We start from the raw sequence: 22,732 nt of genomic DNA on the forward strand, positions 1-22,732 counted from the left end.
TGCTTAAGAGGATAGATCTTAAAAGTTTTCATCATAAGAATAAAAGAACTTGTAACTACATGTGGTGGTGGATTGTGACTAGACTTACTATGGGGATCATTTGACAAATGTTGAATCATTATGTGGCATACTTGAAACAGGCAAAATGTTCTGTCAGTTTTATCTCAGTTTAAAAACCACACACAGCAGGGATAGCCCTGGCCTGTGCTGGTGAGGAAAAAGGAAAGAAAATGTTTGTAGAGCATGGATGTATAGTAAGCACTTCAAAAATAGCAATCGAGAACTGAGCACCGCCCCCCTCCATCAAGTTCTCTGCTCCAATTCAGTGGTTATAGGATGTGTGGCCTCCTCACCTCGAGTCTGTTTCTTTCCTCCCTTTCTCGATTGGTGGTAGATGTGTACACACAGTGTTTTCTTCTACAGGTTTAGAGTATCTCCCTGCTCTTTGACCCTATAAAACCCTTACACACAAGCAAAGGCAGTTGGCTCTGCACTGGGGCCTGCAGGGTAAGCTGCATGTGTCCTGTGGAAAGCCAAGGAAAGTGAGCTGAAGCCCCCAAATCTTTCTGCAGTGGCCTCTGTCCAGCCTGCTGCTCGCCTGGCTGGCCGTGGGACAGATGTTTCCTCAGGGACAGGGAAGTGGGACAGGGGCAGGTGCTGCTGAGACAAAAAGGCCAGCTGATGGGGGAGACGGGACAGCTGCCAGTGTGCTGAGGCGGGGCACAAGACAGGCGTGGGGGCCACCGCATCCCACTCAGGGCTCATCTCCTGAAGCTAATGGGCCGGGTAGGCGGCACTGAATGCATCCTTTATTCTAGAGGCCAGTCTCCCTCGCTCCTGCTCAAAGAAGGCTCAACCCAGGCTGGTGAGCAGGTGGCCGACAGCTGCTCCCTAGACGGAGCAAGATTGTCTCCATGGCCACAGAGCAGGCCCAGATGCCACCCCTCTGCATGAGAATGTTTCCTCCTGGCTAAGTCAAGTCCCTCTGCAGAGCTGCCTGTAAAGGGCCATTTGCCAGTGGGGAGCTGAGGGCCCCGCAGCTACTCTGGTGCCTATAGGCACTAGCTCCCTTCTTTCGTGGAAGGTCCCTTTACTTAGCAGCTGCCACCCCTGAGCAGGGAAAGCAAACCTGTTTGCCCTCTGGCCCAGGTTCAAGCTTCACTGGGCCTCTCCCCACTTCATCCAGGCCAGGCTGTGTTACTTACAGGTAATTGCCCCATATTCATCTCCCCAGGCGTCGACTCCCTGTCTGCCTGTGAGGCAAGGAGAGGAAGTTGGCCTCGACCCAGCAGTGCTCCTGCCTCTGGGGCTTCTGTGATTTCAGGTGATCATGATGCATAAGGTCCAAAGCCCCCTTCCCAGCAAATCTCCGCTCCTTGCCTCTCCCTTGGGAGATTCTGCCAACCGAGGCCCTATAGAGCTACGCATATAAATCATCTGCGGTTACAACTGACCTGATAAAGCCCTTACTGGAAAACCCTGTTGATTTATTTTTAAAACACATGATTAAAGTCATTTCTCTTAATAATCCCAGCAAACCTACACACAGGGACTCTGTAGTTAAGGCAGCCTCCGTTGTAATCTACTCCAGAGCCACTTACACACTCTGCACCTCCAGTGAGACTGTCTACGCCAGTTATGTTTCCTGTGTTTCTCCAAAGACAAGTCAAAGTATAATACTCGACCCAGCGTAAATTAGACCATGGCATGCCAGGAGTGCAGACCAGTTTCCCTGGTTTTGAAAGACGCAGGGATTTTTTTTAACTCTAACAATTCAAAATTCAGTTAATTTCTTCGCATTTTAAGTGTGGCATTGTCTCATTGAAAGCCTGCATAACAGTGTTGTATTTAGCTCATGCAAGAGTGGTCTTAACACCCTGGCCAGGGCAGAGTGCCCTCCTGAATGAAAGGCACCTAGTTTGGTTTCTAGCAACAGAGGCCTGTTTTTCCATAAGTACAGCTTACATTCAACCTATCTCCATAGACTTCCTGCTGCCAACAGCTCCATGACAGGTTCTGACCCCCAGAGGAGAGACCTTGTATTGGGAAGTCTGCAAACCAGGGTCTGGATTTCCAGTGCTTTGAGCTACTATTTTTTGAGCACCTACACAGACCAGCATCTGCCCCAAGTACTTTGCATGTATCATCCCTAATGCTCATAGCCACCCTGCCTGGAATTGTGGGTATTATTACCCCACTTGGGCTAATAAGAAAACAGAGGCTAGGAGAGGCTAAATTCCTTCCCCCCGGGGTCACATACACGGACTAGGCAACAGCATCAGGGTTAAGTCTCAGGCCTGCACATACATCCAAATCCCCACGTTCCTTCCCCCCGTGTGACCGGGAGGAGAGCCCCTGCCCCTTTGGGCACCTGCCAGGCTGGTCTTAGGGCCTAAGCAGATGGGGCTCTCTCTCCCTCCACGGCGAGGGCATGCCCGGAGCCTGCACTCCATGGATGTGCTTGCTCCATAGCAGATGCAGGAGATGGAGCCAAAACTTGTCCCCAGGCTGTGGCTGAGCTTCGACTCTGCCCCCCAGAAGAATGATGGCTGCACTGTGCAGCGGGGGATGGCCACGGACTGACTGTCCTAACGCAGAGAGAGCACACAGTGCGGGGCAGAAACAAAACAAAGCTTACTGCTCCTGAACGCGCAGCTAGGGAATAGCTCGGGCCAATAATTGGCTAATCCAATTTTTAGCAGGTGTGACAACATGTCTTTTAGTCACCATCATATTCCATGGGCCTCCAGCTTCCCTAGGAGCTCAGATTTCTGAGCAAACAAAAGACAGACAACTGAGTCCTGTGCCCTCACCTCTAACTCACCTGCACTGGTGTGTACATGCATCCTTCCCAGCCTGCGAGCAGTTCAGCTCCGGCGGCCCCTCCCTCCCAGACACCCACACTCACCACCCCACCCCTGCATTCCCTTCTGGGGCACATCATAGCAGGGGCTAAGAGCCCCTGTTGGGATTTACAGAGCCAGGATTCTAAATCCAGATCCTGCCACCTACAGGTAGTGTGACCTCGGGAAGGTACAGGGTTACTAAGTTCCCTGTGCTTGTTTCCTCATCTGTATGTGGGGATGATAACCAGTTACAGTATCTACCTGTTACGGTCTGAATTGTGTCTCCCCAAAAATTTGTATGTTGCCAGCCTGAACCCCAGTATCTCAGAATGTGACTTTATTTGGAAATAGGTTTTCAGAGCGGTGATTAAGTTCAAATGAGGCTGTTTGGGGAAGCCGTAATCCAGCCTGATAATTCTCATTCCACGAAGAAGAAGAGACACCAGGGGTGTAGGAAAGACTGTGGGAGGACACAGCAAGAAGGTGACCCTCTGTAAGCCAAGGAGAAAGGCCTTCAAAAAAATTAATCCTGCCTGCACCTTGACCTTGGACTCCCAGCCTCCAGGAGTGTAAGAAAATACATTTCTGTTGTTTAAGCCCCCAGCTGTGGGGGGCTCCAACAAGCCAATACACCACCACATTGAACTGTTGTGGGGATTTGACTAGGTGAAGCATCTAAATGACTTGGCAAAGTTCCTGGCTCTTAAGTGGTTTCTATGGGTATTGCCGCTTCTGCGTATGCAGCCACTTGCCCTCCGTACCACTCACTTGGTAAGGCCTTGTGTCAACACTTGTGAAGGGTTAAGTTCCTGGAAGAGTCAGGTGAATTCTTTGAGAGCCCAGGTTATACATTTCTTGCCTCCACCTCCGATATATCCAAGGGCCTAATCTATAAGAGATGCTCAAAAACATTTATAGATACAATATCCTTTCAGTAAATACTTAGGGACTAGAACAGGGGAGGAGGCAGACGGTCTCTGCCTTTGGGGAGTTTATGGTTTAGCAGGGAAGCGGGAACACTGATCCTAAAACATGCGCATAGAGTGTTTCCAGTTGCTTTCAACCAAGAAGCAAGTGGGCTCTGAGTGGGGGTGCTGGCCTGAGTGCTGGTGATCCTGGTGTGAGAGAAGATACCAGCAGCTTACACCGTGGGCTGCGTTATGTCCCGGGTATCAGGCTCAGCTGTCTTCCTTGTTAACTTACGTAATGTTGACCAATGCTTCAAATGGCTGACTCTGTTATTATTTTGGCTTAAGAGATGAGAAAACTGAGGCACACAGGGAAACAACTGTCCTAGGACTACACAACTTGCTGGGGTTCCAACTGAGAGAGTCTAGTGTCAGAATCCAGGTTAACAGGAAGATGAAACCTTGGTCAAAGACACTTTTCTTGGGCTCATGACTTCCTGTTTCCACGGCTGGGCATGGAGCTGTGACATGGCGTGGTGGGCCCAGATCCTCCTCTGTGCTGCAGAACGAGGCATGGACAGGCAGGCAGCATCCACTGTAGATCCCCACCCTTCCCTCCAACCTCCAGCTGTGCTCTGTCCCACACGTCCTGGGCAAGGAAAGGCCCCAACTAAGAAATGTATCCACAGGACAGAGTTATATCAGTGTGTGCTCTTTTGTTTTCCTCTGACCATGGCTGTCACCTTGTTGGTATAGACAATAGGAGCAGAAGGGACTTTGCTTGTTTTCTTTCCACATTTCCTGAGTGTTAATGAGATATCCAGCATAGCATTAAGAGTTTTCCATCTGTAAGTGGCTTCTGTCAAGGACTAGGAAATAGATCTCAGACCCAAAGGGATTCAGACCAAGCAAACACTACAGGGAGTGAGTAGAGAACCAATGAGGGGCACTTGAAACCTATCCCACCCAGAAACAGATTAGGGGTGCAGAGCATCTGTGAAGGTGTTTGCAGAGAGCTCTGCTGCACTCTGAGGTCCACCCCACTCACAGCGGGCTGAGTGCCTGCCTCTTGCCTCACTCCCAGGGAGAGCAGGTGCACTGGGTCCCTTGGAGAGCTGAACATGTGCCCCCCGATGCTTGGGAACATGACTCTAGCCTGGAAAATTGAAAACATGAGTAGTGGACTGACTGGGAGCTCTGGCTGCAGAGCAAATGGGCAAAACTTCAGAGGCAAGTAAGACCCAACTGCTCCCAACGGGTCACTTGTGGGCCTCTGAGGTAATGAGACTGGCATGGGGCCACCAGAGAAGCTGTTCAAAAGGGCATCACTGGGGGGCATGCAGCCGGCAGCAGAGAGACACTGAAGCACCGGGAGGCAAAGCCACTAACCGGAGGAGGGACAACTGTGCCCAGATAGGGAGAGCTGGGGGGAGGGACTCCCCAGAGGCACGGTCTCCAAGGAACCCGGGAGGGACCCACCAGAGTCTGCCCAGGCCTGTCCCCAAAGGCACAGGCATCCGGTGTGCTCCTCTCAGTCCTGGAGGGGTCAGAAACCCAGAAGGCAATAGGGGCAGGAGGAGAGTGAGGAGAGGAGCTAAACCGTATCCCCTCCCCAGCAGCAGGCCTGCGGAGCCACTGCTCAGGGCCTGGTCCACAGAGCAGGAATTTGGGGGTCATTGTTTGTATTACAAAAGGCTTTTCCATTTAGCCCAGAGCATTCACCTTTGAAGAAACATTAGCTTTCCTTTAAAGACAGACTTTCTATGGTGCATTTTGCTTATTTGGATTATTAATCTTTTATATATCACTATCTTATCACCCCAGCTGAAAATTGAGTCTGTGCTCACAGATACTGTACCTCATTCTCCTTCGGCCTCCCCATGAGACCCGATCACCAGAAATACCCAAGGATTTAGTGACTAATGTGCACACTTTTCAGGGATGCACCAATTATTGTCTAAAGTAAGGCACAGTCATAAGGAAGATCAACCCAGTCCATTTTCAGATTGCTCCAGCTGAGCAAACACACAAACCTTTCCTCTCCCTGCATTTCCAAGCAGTAGGAGGTACTAATAGAAACACCACCTTGTGTCTGTATAGCACTTTACAGTTTCAAAGCCACTCTCATAACACAAAATCACTCTCCACCCCCACATTCATCTCAAACCATTCTCTTCCCATTTCTACCGCACCAGCCTCTGCCGGAGTGAGGCCACGTGCCCCCAACACCCCACTTGGGAGTCCATGTGTTAGATGAAGTGTTTCCTCATAAAGAGTCAGCCAGCCAGAAATGTGGGCAGAGAGCGAAGGGGAGCGTATTCAGGTTCTGTTTATTATGTTCTCACAGCCTTGTTTATAGTAAAGGTGAATGACATGATTCCACTTCGCATGGTAATGAGACAATTCAATAAGCACTCCATCAACCAAGTGGTTTATAGGGCAGATGAGCGATTACAAACCTGTTGCACATGCCACGTGACTCAGCTAATGCTACCGTGGTCGGAGTGCGTGCTGAGCCCAGCCACCTTTTCCACACCTGGCAGAGGAGAGGAAGCAGAAGGGTCAATGGGGAGTAAGAATCAAGAAGGATACAGTTTTTTGAGAGGACTGGACCCCAAACCTGGGAAGGCCATGGCCCCATCCTGGTCTGCCGTCTTGGTCCACAGAACCTCGTGGAGTCCCGAGAGGCCCAGGGACAGGAAGACATCTCTGCTCTTGGCTTCTTCCTGCACAGTCTCATGTTAACTAGCACAGTGGCACCGGCTCTCAACATCAGGGGCGACTCTGCCATCTCTCTTGCTTCTAACACGGAAGGATGCAGATTTAAAGAGGGCTGGCACTTGAGCGACTGAAGGACAGCCTTGGATGGAAAATCTTAACTCTTCTGTCTTGCTTGGAAATGGGCACAGACAGGGTCAGGGGAGCCGTGGGCAGACTCTTTGATGGGAGACCATCCTGCCTCTGAATGGGCCACCTGTCACCTCTCCCACCTGGCTCATGGAGAAGCACACATCACATTGGCTGCTTGTTTTGCACCCCACCCCCCAACTCCTTCCTCTTCCACCTTCCCCATTCCCACCTGCCCCCAGCGTTCAGCACAGGGAGTTCATGCCTTTTCCCTTACAGTCCAGGGCACAAAGCATCAGAACCCCCAGGCCTACTGAGGCCATTTCACAGCTTTGGTTTATTCAGAGCAGCAGTTCTGGGGAGAGCACCAGAGAACAGAATCAACTAGGAACTTTCCAGCTACCCCTCCAGCCTGAGACCAAAGAGGGAACCGGGAGGACTTGGAGCAGCAACTGAAACCCTGCTGTGGCCTTAGAAAAGAAAGCCTCAGAGAGCTTGATACTCCCAGGAGGTGACGCCCTCCCCTGAACATTTGGAAGTTCTCCTGCCACCACGATTATTACTACCACCCGTCGTTCATCCACTAGCTGAGTTCCAGCTACCATGTCTCGTGGCCTTGGGGATGGAGGCACAGCCTGACATGAAATGGCCCAACACAAGAGTGCATGAAAATGAACAAATGAGGGAGGCAGCGGGGAAGGCAAGCTTGGAGGAAGCACTGAGAACAAGCTTGGGAGGCATGGCCAAACCTCTCTCAATCAAGACGCCTTCAGCTCCCCACCCTGGCACACCCCCTGCCCAACAATGCAGGTGGCTGGGGCAGGAACATTTCTCTGCCAGAGGAGCAAGTCAGACTGAGGGGGCACAGAGGCAGCCACCCCAAGAGTCAGACTCAGGACTGGCAGCTTCCTGGGTGTTGTGCCAGCTCACGTCCCCCACCCTCTTGGCCCGCACCTCTGAGCCTCACACAGGGGCAGCTGTATTCCTCACGCCTCTGGCCAGTGCTTCCTAACCTCAGCTGTCCGCTGGAATCACCTATGTTGCTTCAAAAATACTGGGTCCCAGTCAAGCTATTCTTGGGTAGGTCCTGGACATTGGGGTTTTTTAACCTCCCCAAGTGATTCCAGTGAATAGCCAAGGGTAAGAACCATTCTTAGACCACTGTCTCTGTCTTTTTTCAAAGTACAGTCCACAGGCCACTACACACCTGGGGGGTTTATTAAAAATGCAGCTTTCTGGGTCCCACCCCAGGTCTATTGGGTTGACATCTCCGGTTATGGTACCTGGGAATTAGCACTGGCACCGGGCTTTCCCGGTGATCTCTGGGCATGCTCTAGGTTAATAATGAACAGCTCTCAGAGGATCTTTCCTCAGCCCAGAGGTGCCCAGGCTGTGAGTGGTTGTCATGGACTGTTTTAGTCGCTTGGCACAGCACACCAGGAGGAGGTCTCACACCAGCCTTAAAAACTGTTAACACTCAAATGGGGCTGAAAGGCCACTCAGGAATGGAGAGCAGACCTAAGTCACAGCTCTACGTGGCCTACCTCCCTGGCTTGCCCAGGGTCTTCAAAGGTCCAGGCGCAGAGCAAGCTGCCAGCCCAGAGGGCACCTGTGGCACAAACCCAGCATGAGAAGCAAAGGAAGACATCAAATAGAAGAAGTGGTACCTGTGGGTGCCTACCTAATGGGGTAGACGAGGGCTTGTGGAAGAGAAAATGGGAGAGGGGACAGGATCGGGAGGCATGGATGGTCAGGGATGAGGTATGCTTGGATATTGCTTAGATGTTGTAAACATTTTTCTTTGTTTTATCACAGACCAAAATCTGGGTTGGCATGCCCCAAGTGCCTGAAAGTAGACATCCGAGAAGAGAGCTGTATGCCTTTTGTGGGAAGCAGGACACATGAAGGCTGGGAGGAGAGCTCCACCCCATAGGAAGACCATCTCTGTGGTGCACTAGTCCAGTGCTCACAATGGCCTCACACACACACACACACACACACACACACACACACACTCCACAGGGGTACCATAAATATAGCCATCGTATTCCTGTACACACAGACACACGCCCACACACCCTCACTGAGCAGCAAAATTCTGGATACCCAGGCTTGGTCCTTCACACCTTCCAGTTGTGGGAGGACATCCCGGAGCCATGGCACTGCCACCTGCAGCCTTCATTCCACCAATAGTTGGCAAGACCTCCATGCCCTGTGTGAGGCCACCACACAACACACTTGTTCAGACTTTTCTCCTGGGGAGAATGGAAGTGGTTAAAAAAAAAAAAAGGCCCCTCTTAGAAGGTTTCCTTTTTGCGTGACTCTGTGCCATTCCAATTTACATGCACCTCATATTTGACAGTAGAGTTGGCAGCAAATGTACATTTCATATGTAAACAATGTTTAAAATACCCTGTTTGAGAATTTGATCATTCAATTAATTCTGGCAGCTTTAGCTAAGAATTTTTTTTTTTTTTTAACCATTAAGGGCAGGGGAATACTACCTGATCTAACTGGGAACACCCACTTGAGGCTTTAGAGTTCTTGAGCAGGAAATTCCACAGGTCTCTTCGGTGTGAGGGCCAGGTGGCATGTGTGCTTGCTCTCCTTGATAGTGCACAGGGGCACAGCAACCCTCACCCACAGATGCAGTGTGTCTTGGGAGGGCAGGGGACCCTCACGGCAGAGGGACTCAAGAGCCGTTTTGGCCTGGCCTAGCTGTAGCCAAGGAAAGAAGAGGTCCAGGAAGTTATGGCAGGAATGCAAACACTGGGGCCCCCCATAGAGCTAGAAAGGCCCATCACTCCACAAAGGGAGAATGCTTCAGCCCACGTCTCAGTCACCTGCACTCCAGAGCTTATGCCTAATCATGAGTTGTTTCATTTAGTCAAGCTGATCACTTTGGAGACCTGTAATGAATCCAAATCCATCAGCTGTGAATGATCCCAATAGTACTGTCACCACATTCTCTGGGACTTGGTCCACCTGGAGACCAGCCTCTTCTGGACTCCTCGTCCACTTTCTGGTCTCTCTGCTGAGGATTCATTTCCTTGGCACTATAATCTTGTACTGAAGTCCAGCTTTTTCCTAGGCAGCTAGATTGCATTGCATTCATCCTCCAGGAAGAGTTTCCTGGCCCATTTCCAAAAGCAGCCTCAGGGTATCATGAAAGTATTTTAAGAAGATTCTCCACAACCAGTTGTTCACAGTGATCTTAGCATCACCTCCTGTTCCATGTTCAATTCCAAAAGGTCAGAGATCAAGAAGGAAGTTGCTGAATAGCCAAGGTGGTCCTCATAAGAGGAACCTTTCTAAGAAGGCATGCTCCCAAGAAGCAAGCTGGAAAGAGAGTCACAGCCCAGTTCCCATTCTCCCCCATCATAATTACATGACTTGCATGGAAGAGGGGATGGGGAGAGATGGGGAAAGTATTAGGCACCATGAGAGCTGTCCATGCTGTGAGAATTCACCTCCCTTTGCCAAGAAGTCTGTCATTCTAAGGTATCAGTGATGAATGATGCCACAAGGCAGCAAGGGCAAAGACTACATTAAGCAACAGAAAGATTACATGGTGCCCCTTGCACAAAAGTCTACTGGTGCTCCATAACCTGGTCATCCGACTTCTAGAAAACTTCTTGGTAGAACTGAGGAAGATTTGCAAGCTCTCTCTGAAAAGCAGCTCCATATCAGAAGTCATGAAGGGTATCTCCCAAGACCCTTTCTGGAATTTCAAGGGTAGGGTAGTTTTGTGAATTTCATAGTCTAAGATGGGCAGTGATCACAGCTTTTCACACTGGTCCAATGGAAATGGAAAAAACAGCCAACTCCATAGCATTTGCCCCTTTTCCCAGAGGCCACCTGTCAATGTCAGTGCTAGAAACCTGGGATTCCACAGAGTCCTCTCTCCTAAACTGCAAAGTCCCAGCACCCAGACTGGCCATTACATTGTGAGAGCAAATCACAAATGTGAGCCAGAGTCTTCCAGATATTCCTCACAGGGGCATAAAACGAGTTGGAGAGTCAGGAATCCTATCTGAGGAGGGCATGGAATTGGTGGAAACTGCATTTGCATTATTTACAGATTAGCCCAGCATAGCAGATCTGCCTTCTCAATGGGGATGACCCAGGGCATTATGGGGGGCAAGCTGCTGACCCAGAGAAGGGTGACAGCGGCAAGGTGCTACCACTCACCAAAACACAAACATGGGCGAACAGAATAGAGTCCATGCTCCAGTGGCTGGATCACACTTTGGAATGGCCCTTCATCCTTTTGTCACCCCCAGCCTCCCAACCTACCACTGCTTTTGAACACCTATGACATTTCACATTAGATATGGTCTGGGCAGCAAACAGAGGGGGAAAGCTGGCGATCTCCACGAGTCTCCATCTGAGGTCTAACTGAGCCTCCTCTGGCTTTGGGACAGCAAATCTAAGTACATTTTGGACCTCAGGAACCTGGGGTAGGAGTCTTTCTCCATGAGGCTGTGTACTTTTCCCTGGGCTTGGTCAAAGCAAGTCAGGGATGGTTCTTGCATGTTCTTCCTCGTGGCTTCTCGAGTCTGGAAGTCTATGTTTACCTGGAGACACAGAAAGAGAGCATGGTCACAAGCCCTCAAGGGCCAAGGTCCTAGCAGGTCCAAACTGCTTTCATGAAGGTCATCCCTTGTGATACCAGCAAGAATCCTCTGAGGTCCAAAGACCAGATAGTCTTCATCTCAATTCTTAAAGAAGGACACCAAAGAAAAGAGATACTGAAAAGCTCATCTAAAGTAGTATGAAAAGTTGGTAACAGAGCCACGGCAAGAACCCCAGTTCCTTAACTCAGAAGCTAGGGGTCTTTACAATGTCAGGCAAAGAATTAGACTGGAGATAAATATTAATGGGATTCCCTAAAGGAAGCATGCCCTCTTGTTCTTTCTTAACTACTAAGGAAACAAATGCCCCAGAGAGAGAGACTATGATCAGAATGTACATCTCTGTTCTAAGCAAGAGACTGCAGCATCTGGCCACCGGGCCAAAGACCTTCTGTGTTTCAAGTCAAAGCGTAATTGAAGAGTTCTAGGTGTGCGATGCACCTCAACTCATAGATAGCAAATATTTTTCTTTTATGAAACCCTCCCAAACTCTATTGTGTGGCTCAGAAAAGCAGTGGATAGGAATTCATTTTAGTATTATAAATAATGATAGCAAATTAGTATAAATTAACAGAAAAGACTATAATTACTCATTCCTAAACAGTGACAAATATTGCATCGATGCTTTATCCATAATATTCAAAGTAGTCTTGAAAGGTCAATTATATTATCCCCTTTTACATGTGGGAAGATGTGATTCAGAGAGGCTAGGTAACTTGACCCAGCCAGCAAGTGGTGTTGCTGAGATTGGAACAAGATTCCAAAGTAGATGCTCATTCCATTAAGCCATGCTGCCTTCCCCTAGGAAGACTAACATGGCTTCAGGGACATCTATCCCTGCAGAATCCCTATAGACACAGCTCCAGCTGGTACGTGTTTAACTGACAGACAGCTAAAGCACTCCCGATAGAGCTCCTTTTATGGAAACTCTGGGCTCTGCACCTTAAAAATGATCCCTTTTTCATCTAGAGCCATCAGAGCAGTGAGGCTCAGTTTGGAAGAAAGTCCCCATCAAGCCTGGCTCACAGCCCCACCCAGGAGAGATGTGAGCCAGGAGCTGTGGGTAGAGGTCTGACAAGATGCTTGCCAATCTCAACACACCTCCCTCGGAGCCTGCACATCCACAAACTCCTCAAAGATCCTGTGCGCCTTGGAGACCAGTTTTGCAGTTGACCTGGTCTTCTTGAACTCCTCACAGGCCAGCCAGAACTCCAGGTTCTCCTCGCTGAACTCCGTCTTCAAGAAGGCGCGGAATGCAGCCACCCCATCTGTGGATGTAGAGGGAGGTAGAAAGGAACACAGATAGGAAGTGACTTAGGCTCGAGAACTGTAGAAGCAAGACAGCAGCCCTGGTTGTCCAACCCCACCACTTCTACACATCCTCTTGAAGATTCCAGTCTTTAACCACACAGGTACCCTCAGAGGCAAGCCATGCTTCTTCTTCAGGGGTTATGGTGCTATTAGGGAGAAATGCTTGGGATGCCACAGTAATAATGACAATGCGAAGTCCTGGTCATTTCCAATCAGCCCTCAGTGGCCACTGCCTATCCCCCAATGCTGAGTTGGCTGTCCCCTGGGTCTACTGGTGAGCCTGTGTTTCTAATTAGGCCAGTAATATATGCAATTCATTCCCTCCCTGAAAAACATCTGTTACAAGACCGACTACAGGAGGGTGTGAATGCCTCAGAGTAAATCCTTCTCTACTACCTGGAAAGTGTTTGCAAGTAAACACCCCACTAAAATTCAGTCAGTAATGCCATTCTATTACACAGACCGGGTTCCCAATTCCTTTTAAAAAATCTTTGAAGCCCCATATTATTCCATAAGTCCTTTATTTTAGAAGATCTTGCCTATCAAATTATAGTTTTAATTAAGATTAATTATAATTTTTCTACCGAATGATTTAACAATTAATGTGCCCTTTCATTTTTATGAATCACTGTCATGCATATTGCCAAACTGAGCCTCCAATCAGAATAAGATGAGCAGTTACCACATAGATTTGGAAATGGAAAAAATGTTCATTAATAGTCTATGCATTCAGTTAGTGGCTTTATTTTAAAATATATTTCATAAATGTCTTAACCCTTAACACCTTCTCCTCTAATCAGATAAGAACTGTATTTTTCTACAGACCATCCTCAGGAGCAGGATAGATGCAGCCTAGAATAAAAAAGTGAGGGCATTGGTTAAAAAAGACTCTGGCTATATTTTACGTCTTTTCCAAAATTTGTTAGATGGGCAATATGTTAACAGTTCCTAATTCTGGTTAATGGGATTGCCTGAGTATCTGAAGTTGCCCAGTATCTTCCAGGGCAGTGTGCTGCCCAAGATCATTTCATGGCTGGCTGGCACCATGCTGTTGACATATTTAAATGTTTGTTTTTACTTTCCTGAAACATTTTTCTTTCTCCTAATTAAAAAGTCATTGTATATCTTTGTCTTCAGAACAGACGTTTTAATGCCCATGCTCAGACAATAGTCATAAAAGCCAAAACATTTCATTGCAAGAGCCAGGAACTTGAGAGAGGAAAGAATTTTGGTGAAACTCCCAGAGCTAAGTTTAAATCACAAAGAAATCTAAGCTTGGAGACCTGAAATTAAAGTGTTTAGCAAAAAGTAAGGGTGGCCATGAAATTCATTACCCAAGCCAGGACATTTTTAGAATGAAGAGGGGCACTTCTGCTAATTACATGGGGACAGTGGGCATAAACTATGACCACCACAGGCAAAGAGCCGGACACATGGTCACCTAAACTCTAAGACAAGGAGAACAGTGACATGGCAATGATTAGGCAAAGATATGGCCTGAGAATCATTCATTCACTTCAACACACATTTTAATCTACTAATATACAAAGCAAAGTCTTGGGATACATCAGAGAACAAATCATAAAAATCCATGCCCATAAAATCCTCTGTTGGTGCTTTTATTGCCACCCCTTATCTCATAGAGGAGATCCAGAAGTTTTTCCAGGTTCCACGGAACTTTGATTTGAGAGCCTGTCTGCCGGGAGATTGCCACTGCAGAAGGGGTCCTGTAGCAGGGGCAGAGGTCAGATGGAAAGCCACCTGGAGCTGTTGAAACCTCCAAGGAGACTCACTGCACGTGAGAGCCAGACGGGGCTGGTTCAGCAAGGCAGCCTCTGAGCAGCAGCCAGTCCCCCATAACATGAGCCATGGACACTGTCAGTGAACACAGGGAGGACCAAAGGGCCACAGGCAAGAGGCCTGCTCCTGCCTCCTTTCCACTGCAGCCAGGGCAGCTATGGAAAGGAAGAGCAGGGGGATGAGACCCTAAAACACTGTGCACTTAACTAAAAGAGGAAATTTGAAGGGACCTGAAACAGGAACTTGCAAAAGCCTCTTGTTTTTAAACTAGTATAGATACATTGAAGTAATAAATACCTTTAGTTTGTTGGTTGGTGTTAGATTTTGTTTTGTTTCCCACTAAGCAAAAATAGGCACTTGTGAGCAAGTTGAGTCTAGTTACAGGGAAAGAAAGCAAATCCCCTTTCTGTCCTCCCTGGTGGTACTGGTGAAGATGGCCCTGCTAAGGAAATCGCCTGGTCCCCTGCTAGACAAGGCACAGGCATTATCTCCTTGCATCTAAGTCTCAACTTGGTTGCATCTTTGTGTGGGTTAAAAAAGCTAATACCTGCAAAAGTGCTCTCATGCCTCAGGAGTGTTGCTTTCCTTCTTCCCATTTTATAGATGAGGAAACTAATGCTTAGAGAAGTGGCTTGACTGAGCTCATGGAAGTAAGTAACTGAGCTCACGCAATTAAACAACAGGTACCATTTAAAAAAAACGTTTACTAACTCCCAATCCAACGCAACAATAATGCCATCTCCATTCATTCACTCATTTATTCATGCATTTACTCAAGCATTCTTCTAGGTGCTTTACACAGGCACAATTAAGCTCTCCCAGAACTGGCAATGAAAAGGCAATTTGAGCCAAGAAAACATAATTATGGGAATTATGGTGTATATGATAAGCAGTAAGATAGGGAAAGCGCAGGTTGCTGTGAAAGTACCCAGGAGGGGTGGCAGGGCCAGACCTGAGGGAGCAGGGGAAGATGGCAGGAGAAAGAGTGTCCTCAGCTGAGCTGTGACGTTGAGCAGAAGGAAGCTCAGGGAACGAAGGAAAGGGAAGACGGAGAACTGCAGGAAGGGGGGACCGCAAGGCGAAGGCCCAGGCTTAAGCCTAGAATTAAGAAATCTGGTTTGCGTGATTAGAAATCGTTTAGTAAGACCAGTGTTTACTACTACTAATAATTTTTAAAACATAGCATGATTATACCTATTTACAGGATAAACATACATCGAGAGGGCATGACAGAGCCAGAGATAACCCAGCACTGCACAGGGCAGGGGAGTGAACATTTCAAGGAGGGGGAAGTGGCCACTGTGTCCAGTGCTACCTGGAGGTCCAGCTAGATATGGTCTGAGAAGAGGTCATCAGATTCAGGGACAAGGCTCAGCAGCCATTGGCAGGAAGAGTTTGAGTGGGGCAAGGGGGCCCCAGCCACACTGTGGTGGGTGTGGTGGTGAGTGAAGGGAAGCAGAAGCAGTTCATTCAGATGTCTCCTGCAAGAAGGGGGGGAGAAGGAGCAGCAGAGCTGGAGGGAAATAGGAGGTTAGGAAAGAGAGTCTTTGGGGGTTCTTTTGTTTGTTTTTTGTTTTTGTGTTTTTGGTAAGATAGTCTTGAATATGTTCGAATGTTGGTCTACTCAGTAAAGACTAGCTAAGTAAAAGGAGTTCAAGTTAAAGACAGAGTTTAATTGATAAAATGTTGCCCCTAAGAAGAGAAAAGAAACAGACCCGAGAACAGAATTATGATGGAAAGAGGAAAGGCCGCATGCGGATGCAGGGAAATTTCTAGTTTGGGTGCAAGAAAATGAAGGTGTCTGTGTCTGATCTGATTTTGGCTGGAAAAGGTGATATGACCTAGGAGGTAGGGTTTTATTCTTATTAATTTATTTAGGATTCGGAGCAGGCAATTTTATTTATTTATTATAGGCCATGCTTTGGGGGGATTTTAAAACAGCAGCTCAATTTATTTCCACAACGATGGTGATCCAGAGATAGTATCACTCTCATTGTCCACGTGAAAGCTTGGAGAAGTCAAGTACAGCTCCCAGTTACACAGCTAACCAGAACCATGTTCCCCTTCCAGGTCCACGGGACTGCAAAGCAAGATGTGGTTGCAGGCAGAAGGAAAGGAATGAGAGGAGAGAGAGGTGACAGAGACCAAAGAACAGTGTCTAGGGAAGGCGAATCCTAGAGCAGGAGAGGGACCGAGGGGAAGTGGAAGAACTTGTCTTCCTTAAAGTCAAAAAAAGAGGGACAGGGAGTGGGTGAAGATAAGGAGAAATGGTCAGGGAAGGGACATATGTGAGATCTATCAAGCTGAACAGCCTTGATCTTCTTTATTCATTTTGGGTGACTCCCCAGAAGGCGATCTGTCTCCATGTGCAAGGTTTTGAGGATGTGGTATGAGTAAGTCAGATGAAGTTGTCACCTCACAGAACTGGCAAGCTAACCCAGTGCAACAGATGTGAAGCAATAATTTAAAATAATTGGTTGAATAATTACAAGTATAGTGTGTGCTGTAGTGGGGACGCCTGAGAGTGGAAAGGGTTTGGAACAGCTACTTTGGAACAATGAATAGAAGCATGATTCAAAAAAAACAGGCAAACAATTGTGAAGCTCTAGATGTTAGTTCCTGGAGAGGGTTATTACGATGCACAGGAAGGGAGCAAGAACTTTAAGTTTTGGGGTGCACCCATCACTCATTCAAAAAAAGGATGGTCTTTGGTTCCAGGCTGGCAAATGAACTTTGGACCTGGAGAAGAGCAAGGATTTAGGATCCAGCAGTTGGGACATAGAAGAAGGGGAGAAGGAGGATAAAGGGGAGGTTTAAAAAAAAAAAAGAAGCCAAAGGTAGAGAAGGAATTTTTTTAAATAACCACCATGGGCATTTATCAAGCCCTGAGATCTCACCAGGCATGGACCAAATGCTTTGTGAACTTTATGGCATTTACCCCTCATAGCAAAGTTACAGCATAGGTCCTGATAGTTTTCCCATTTTCTAGAGAGAAAAATGAAGCTTAGAGAAGTTAAATAACTTGCCCAAGGTCACACAGTTAGTGAGTGGCAGGGACGCCAAACTACAACGCCAGCATTGGTACGTGAGCCTATGGCCCAGCCTCAGCTCTACACGGTGGCTGGGCCCAGAGGAGGCCTGCACCAGTGACAGCTGGAGGTGTGGGGAGGGGAGGGAGGCAGCACCATGGCAGTGCAGGACCAGGGAGCCACGGAGGGTGACGTTCCCAGGACTGATGGCAACAGGTGAGGTGAGAGAAAAAGAAAAGTCATGGAGGAAGGTGGAGACACATCTGAAAGTAAAACAACACAGAGACGAGGGTGGGCCTGGGCAACAGAATTCAGTTGCATTAACACTGAAAGCATTTGGGATGAATTCAGGATGGGGATTTGAAGTAAAATAAGCACTGAACCCAGCTGGCGATTGTCTGGCAGCTTCATTGAAGCAGCCAAGCCTGTGGGTCCCACCTGGGGCCGGAGCACCACTGTCTCAGGCCGGAGCATCAGTTCTGACCAGAGTGGGGCCTGTAATTAGCTCTGTGACCTGGGCCAACACATTCAGCTTCACTGGATTGCAGTATCCTCACCTGTGAAGTTGGGGGTTGGATATGATGAACTCTCCCTGGGTAGTCAGCCCTCTGCCCTGGGCCCTTTTTGCAACTTAGCCATACCTGCATCGAGACAGAGCTCTCAGCTGATTGTTTCCATCCTCCTTTGAATGTCATCACCATCATACATGAAGGACTTACCCAGGCCGAGTTCTACATATCTACGTACTGGCCAGGTTGTCCAGTCTACATAGATCCTCACACCAACTGTTACCAAGGCAGTGGTTCTGGAGTCAGACGGCCTGGGTTTGAGTCCTGTCTGACCTTGGGAAGTGCCTTAACATCCTGAAGCCCACGTTTGTCATCTGTAAAATGGGAATAATACCAGGATTTACTGCATTAGGTTGTTATGAAGATGAAACAAGGCAATCCATGGAGAATGCCCTGAAGCTCCTTGTAAGCAGACAAGAAACATTAGCTCTTATGGAAATGTCTTTCACAAATAAGGGAAGTGAGACTTGAAGAGTTACAGTTAAACGTCTCTTGGCCAGTAAGATGCTGTGGTGGATTTACGTCTGTGTGACTCACAGCCCATCCTGCCTGTCTCTTCTCTGCGGATCACTGACAGGCCTCACATCATCCAAGGGAGGGACGGGCAAGGACTCCACACCAGACAGTCACACCGAGAATACGCCGCAAGAGAGCAAGAGTGATGTTTGGCTCACCGACCTGTCCCACAGGAGGACACCTGCCATCACCTTGTGCTGTGATGCCTGAGGCCACAAGGTGCCACCAACCACCAGGAGTCCGCCTTCACTCTCTTCTTTCCCTCAGTGTTGACAACCACCCTAAATATCCTCTGGAGGTGTGGGGTGCCTCACAGAGCAATCACATGCCTCCACCGTGGCCTGGGGATGCTATAATGTGGCTGAGTGACCAGGGAAAGATGCGCTCTTTCAGGCAGCCTCCGCCCAAAATGTGGTCGCCTGCATTTCCAGGGCAGGCCTCAGAGGGAGCTGGAGGGCAAACCAAACAAAATATGGCACTTGAAATTTGCCATGGAATTTAAGGGAAGAGCCAGAAGAGAGATGGGAGGGAGCGGAGAAAGGCCTGGGAGGGGCTGGACCTGAGGATCAGTGGTTCTGGAGAACAGACTGCAGCAGAAACAACCTGCAAAGCTCTCAAAGCCTGCAGACTGTGCCCGCCTGAGGCCCTCCTCCTCTGCTCACCCCCCCCCCCCCGCCCAGCCCCATCTCTCCCCATCTTTTGCATTCCCAGGGCCGCTCTGAACAAGGCCGAGGATGGTCACAGTGCGAAGAGAACATCACCTGGGACCAGTGGCAGTGAAAAAGGGGTGGAGACCCCCACGACTGCAGGAGCCCCTCCCTTCCCCAGAGCAGACAGTGGCAGCCAGCTCCTGAGCACAGACCACGTGTCCCCCCACCTGGCCCACCTTTCCTGCTTGCTGCCTAGCAAAGGAATTGCCTGGGGCCAGAGCCAGCGGGATTCTTCTTCCCACCTGCATTCCATCCACCCACTTCTATCACCCCCGCCCCTTCCCTGCAAGCATTCATTGGCCTCTCTCCCTGTCTCTGTCTGCTGTCCCTTTCCGCCCCTCCTTCCACCTTTCCCTTCTCTCCACCTCTCCTTCCCTTCTGCTTGGCTGGACACAGTAAAGGATGCCAGTTTGTCTCTGAAAGGCTACCAGCATATACTGGCATCGCTCAGTGTGACCTGCTTTGCATTGTCTATGCTTCCCCCACCCAAGTTCCAGGCACCACCGACCCTGCTCCCTCCCAGACCCTCAGCAAACCGAGTCCCCCTGCCCCGCAGATTCCAGGCAGCTGGAAAGAGTGACTTCTGTCTGACCCCTGAAGCTATTGTGCATGGGATGTCCTGGCTTTGACACACTAGCTAGGTGTGACCTTGGGCAAGATGCTGACTTCTCTGCACCTGTGAGAGGCAGGTCCTAACATGCTTGCTCCACACGGGCCCTGCGGAGGGATGAGGTGAACTCACACGGTGAGTGACCTTTATGCTTATATTTCAGTGTCTTAAAGAGTCATCATACAGAACACAATATTTCTAATAGCAATCCTGGTCACTTAAAGGGTGGTGGGTGGTGAACAGGTCAGACAAATGGGTGAGAAATTTTTCATTTTTGTTTCATTTCTTTTCATTTTATCATTTCATTTTGACACTCGAAGAAGTCAAGGCTCTAAGAACATTACACATTTTTCGTGATTAGCGGCTATCTATCTAGGAGCAGGAAAAGCAAGACTCGTGTCCAGAATTCCTGGAACACTGGGCAGAATGTTGGCATCCTCCTGAGCATGCACAGAATCTTCAAGAACACGCCAGTGGCCGCCCATGCTGCCTGCTGCCGGCATTCTCCCTCTAGTTCTTTGATGCAGCACGCTTACGTAAGACAAGAAACTGGGTCACTATGAATGAGCAGTGCAGCTGGTACAGCAAAGAGGGTGGCTCTTAGGTAATGGTTCAAGGTCCAGGAGCCCTGATTTAGTTGGCGTGGGGATGGACTTGAGGCTAAGTTCCCTGGCTCAGTTACAAGATCACGTGAAACTTTTTTGGTGTTTTTGAGTCCTGTGTTTTCCAGAGTACTGTCCCAAAGACCAGAGTCCTCTCACATCCCTGATCAAGTGCAAAAAAAAAACTGGTGAGTGGGTTCCAAGGTCAGAGAGAGAGTAGGAGTGGAAAATACACTTACAAAATCTAGGATGCATATACTACTAGTGAAGTCAAAAATCTCTCAGATTCAGAACCAAGTTCACTTATTTGAAATTTATGATGAGGATAGAATTAGGATCAAAGCCTTTCTTTTGTGTTTACTATAAAATAAATGTTTATAAACACATAACTGGGGCTAAGCAAGAATTAGGTAGGGAAGTTACTTAGAGAACAAACTATTTCCAACTACTGACATTTACTGGCAAGCAACTGATCTGCTTATTGTACTTCAGTCTTGTGATTCACATAATTTTCTTCAATGATTTCCACTTTGTTAGTATATACGCAGCAAGATGATATGTGATAACAGTAGTAGGACTTGACAACTGGTAAAATCTTTGAGCCAGAAAGGACATGAAAGATCCTATGACCAAGTCTTATGATGGATACAAGGAAATGGTGAGGCTCTAATGTCTCATTCCTAGGACATCCTAGCAGAAGACTAAGGACAGCTGCATCTTAGAACTCCTCCTATTTCAATGTTCTTTCCTAGTTTATCCAGCAGAAGCTGAGTCCAGTAACAGAGAGAAACAGCCTAGAGTCTGTATTCACAACTCTCGTAGGAAATTAGCAAGGAGTTCTCTATTAAAGGGGACATAAAGGAGATGCACCCCTCACAGGATGAAATTTTGGCATTCATAAGTGAGTCCTTCAATACAAGAGAAGTGCTATAAAACCCCACATACACCAATCTGTAGCCTGAATGATTTAAAAAATTAAGTGTCCAGGGATATTTGTCTAGTTGGTTGAATGTAAAAATACTTCAGAGACTCTCAAAGAGGGAACATACCAGATTCACCGACTGGGCTTTTAAAAACTACATCCTCAGAGGGATTTTCTCACATATGCTGAGGGGAATTGGGAAGGGATGAGGAAGGGATGCCAAAATCTCATGAGACAGAAGGGTGAGGTACTATGGAATTTCAATAAAGCCCACCTATGAGTCTAATATCCCCACCCATCCCCTGCTCAGCCTCAAGCTGCCTGTGTGAACACAAAGCTGATGCCATCTCTAGGATACAGGAAGCATGAAATATATGTTTTTTCAACAAATATAATGTTGTGTTATAACAAAATAATTAAAATGTTATCCTTTAAGGAGTCCCTCTATGTACAAGTCGTCATGCTCAGCATTTCACAACCACAATCCCATTTACTCCTCACAACAGCTGTACAGAGTAAGTCTTGCCATTTGCCTTTTAAAGACAAGTGAGGTTTATAAAAAGAAATCCCTACCTATAACTTACCAAAATGTCACAGAGCTGGTAAGTGACACAACGGGTGTTAGAGGCCTGTACAGTTGTGTTCATTCAATCCTTCTTCACCAAGCTCTTAATAGTCACCCGATATATTCCAAGCACTGTTTAGGTAACGGCTAAATGCACCCACATTCCTGAGTGCAAGTAAAAATTATGGCAAGGAGAAAGAGGAGTTTCCTTTCCAGCCATCTCTGCTTCACACATCTCTTTCTAACTCTGATCCTCAGTTTATCCAGGACACACACCTGCCATATTTGTCTATTTACTGGGAACATCCTCCTCCCTACCTGCTATATATGTGGAACCTGCCACATACATGGACAATGTACCATCAACATGATGCACTGCCAGAACTTTGAAAGCTGCCGCAGAGTCTTTAGTGTTTCTTGAAAATCACAGACCACCTGGCCCACCACGATGCTCGATTCAGTTTCGCTTCCTTGTGTTTTAGAGCAGTGCTTTTCAAGCTTAAATATTACTGGAGGGCTTGGGGAGAAACAAACCACCAGGCTCCACCCCCTGAGATTCTGATTCAGTGGGTCTGACACAGGCCACAAGGATTTTCATTTCTCACAAGCTCCCAGCTGCTGCCATGGCTGCTTTCCTAGGATCTCATTTCAAGTAACACTGTTCTAGAAACTTTTGGCTTGGAAAGGGATGTGGGGAGGACTGTGGGGTAAATGGAGCCTGATTGTTAAATTGTATATTCTAGAGTCAAGGCCACTTGAATACATAATTCAGGACTTCCATGAGCTGATCATTTTAGTGTTTGCTTATTTGGGGTTTTCTGCTTGCTTGCTACGTAACCAGGTCAAGTCATTATATTTTTCTT

At 47.9% G+C, this 22,732-nt stretch overlaps 2 protein-coding genes across 11 annotated transcripts in view; one reads left to right on the forward strand and one right to left on the reverse strand.

Annotated features, from left to right (window-relative positions):
• DHX9 (DExH-box helicase 9) overlaps positions 1-22,732 on the forward strand; it is a 260,921-nt gene that overhangs the window by 31,500 nt on the left and 206,689 nt on the right. The window lies entirely within an intron of this gene.
• RGS8 (regulator of G protein signaling 8) overlaps positions 10,271-22,732 on the reverse strand; it is a 33,599-nt gene continuing 21,137 nt past the window's right edge. For all 10 annotated transcript variants that reach the window (XM_073216876.1, XM_017648663.3, XM_037021084.2 and 7 more), the window contains 2 exons: positions 12,337-12,503; positions 10,271-11,178 (listed from right to left, as the gene is read on the reverse strand). In XM_073216876.1, coding sequence (XP_073072977.1) covers positions 10,996-11,178; positions 12,337-12,503 — 350 coding nt within the window. In that variant the 3' untranslated portion in view covers positions 10,271-10,995. The remainder of the gene's footprint in view (positions 11,179-12,336; positions 12,504-22,732) is intronic.

Source organism: Manis javanica, chromosome 11 (assembly GCF_040802235.1).
Source record: "Manis javanica isolate MJ-LG chromosome 11, MJ_LKY, whole genome shotgun sequence".
Classification (NCBI taxonomy): Eukaryota; Metazoa; Chordata; class Mammalia; order Pholidota; family Manidae; genus Manis; species Manis javanica.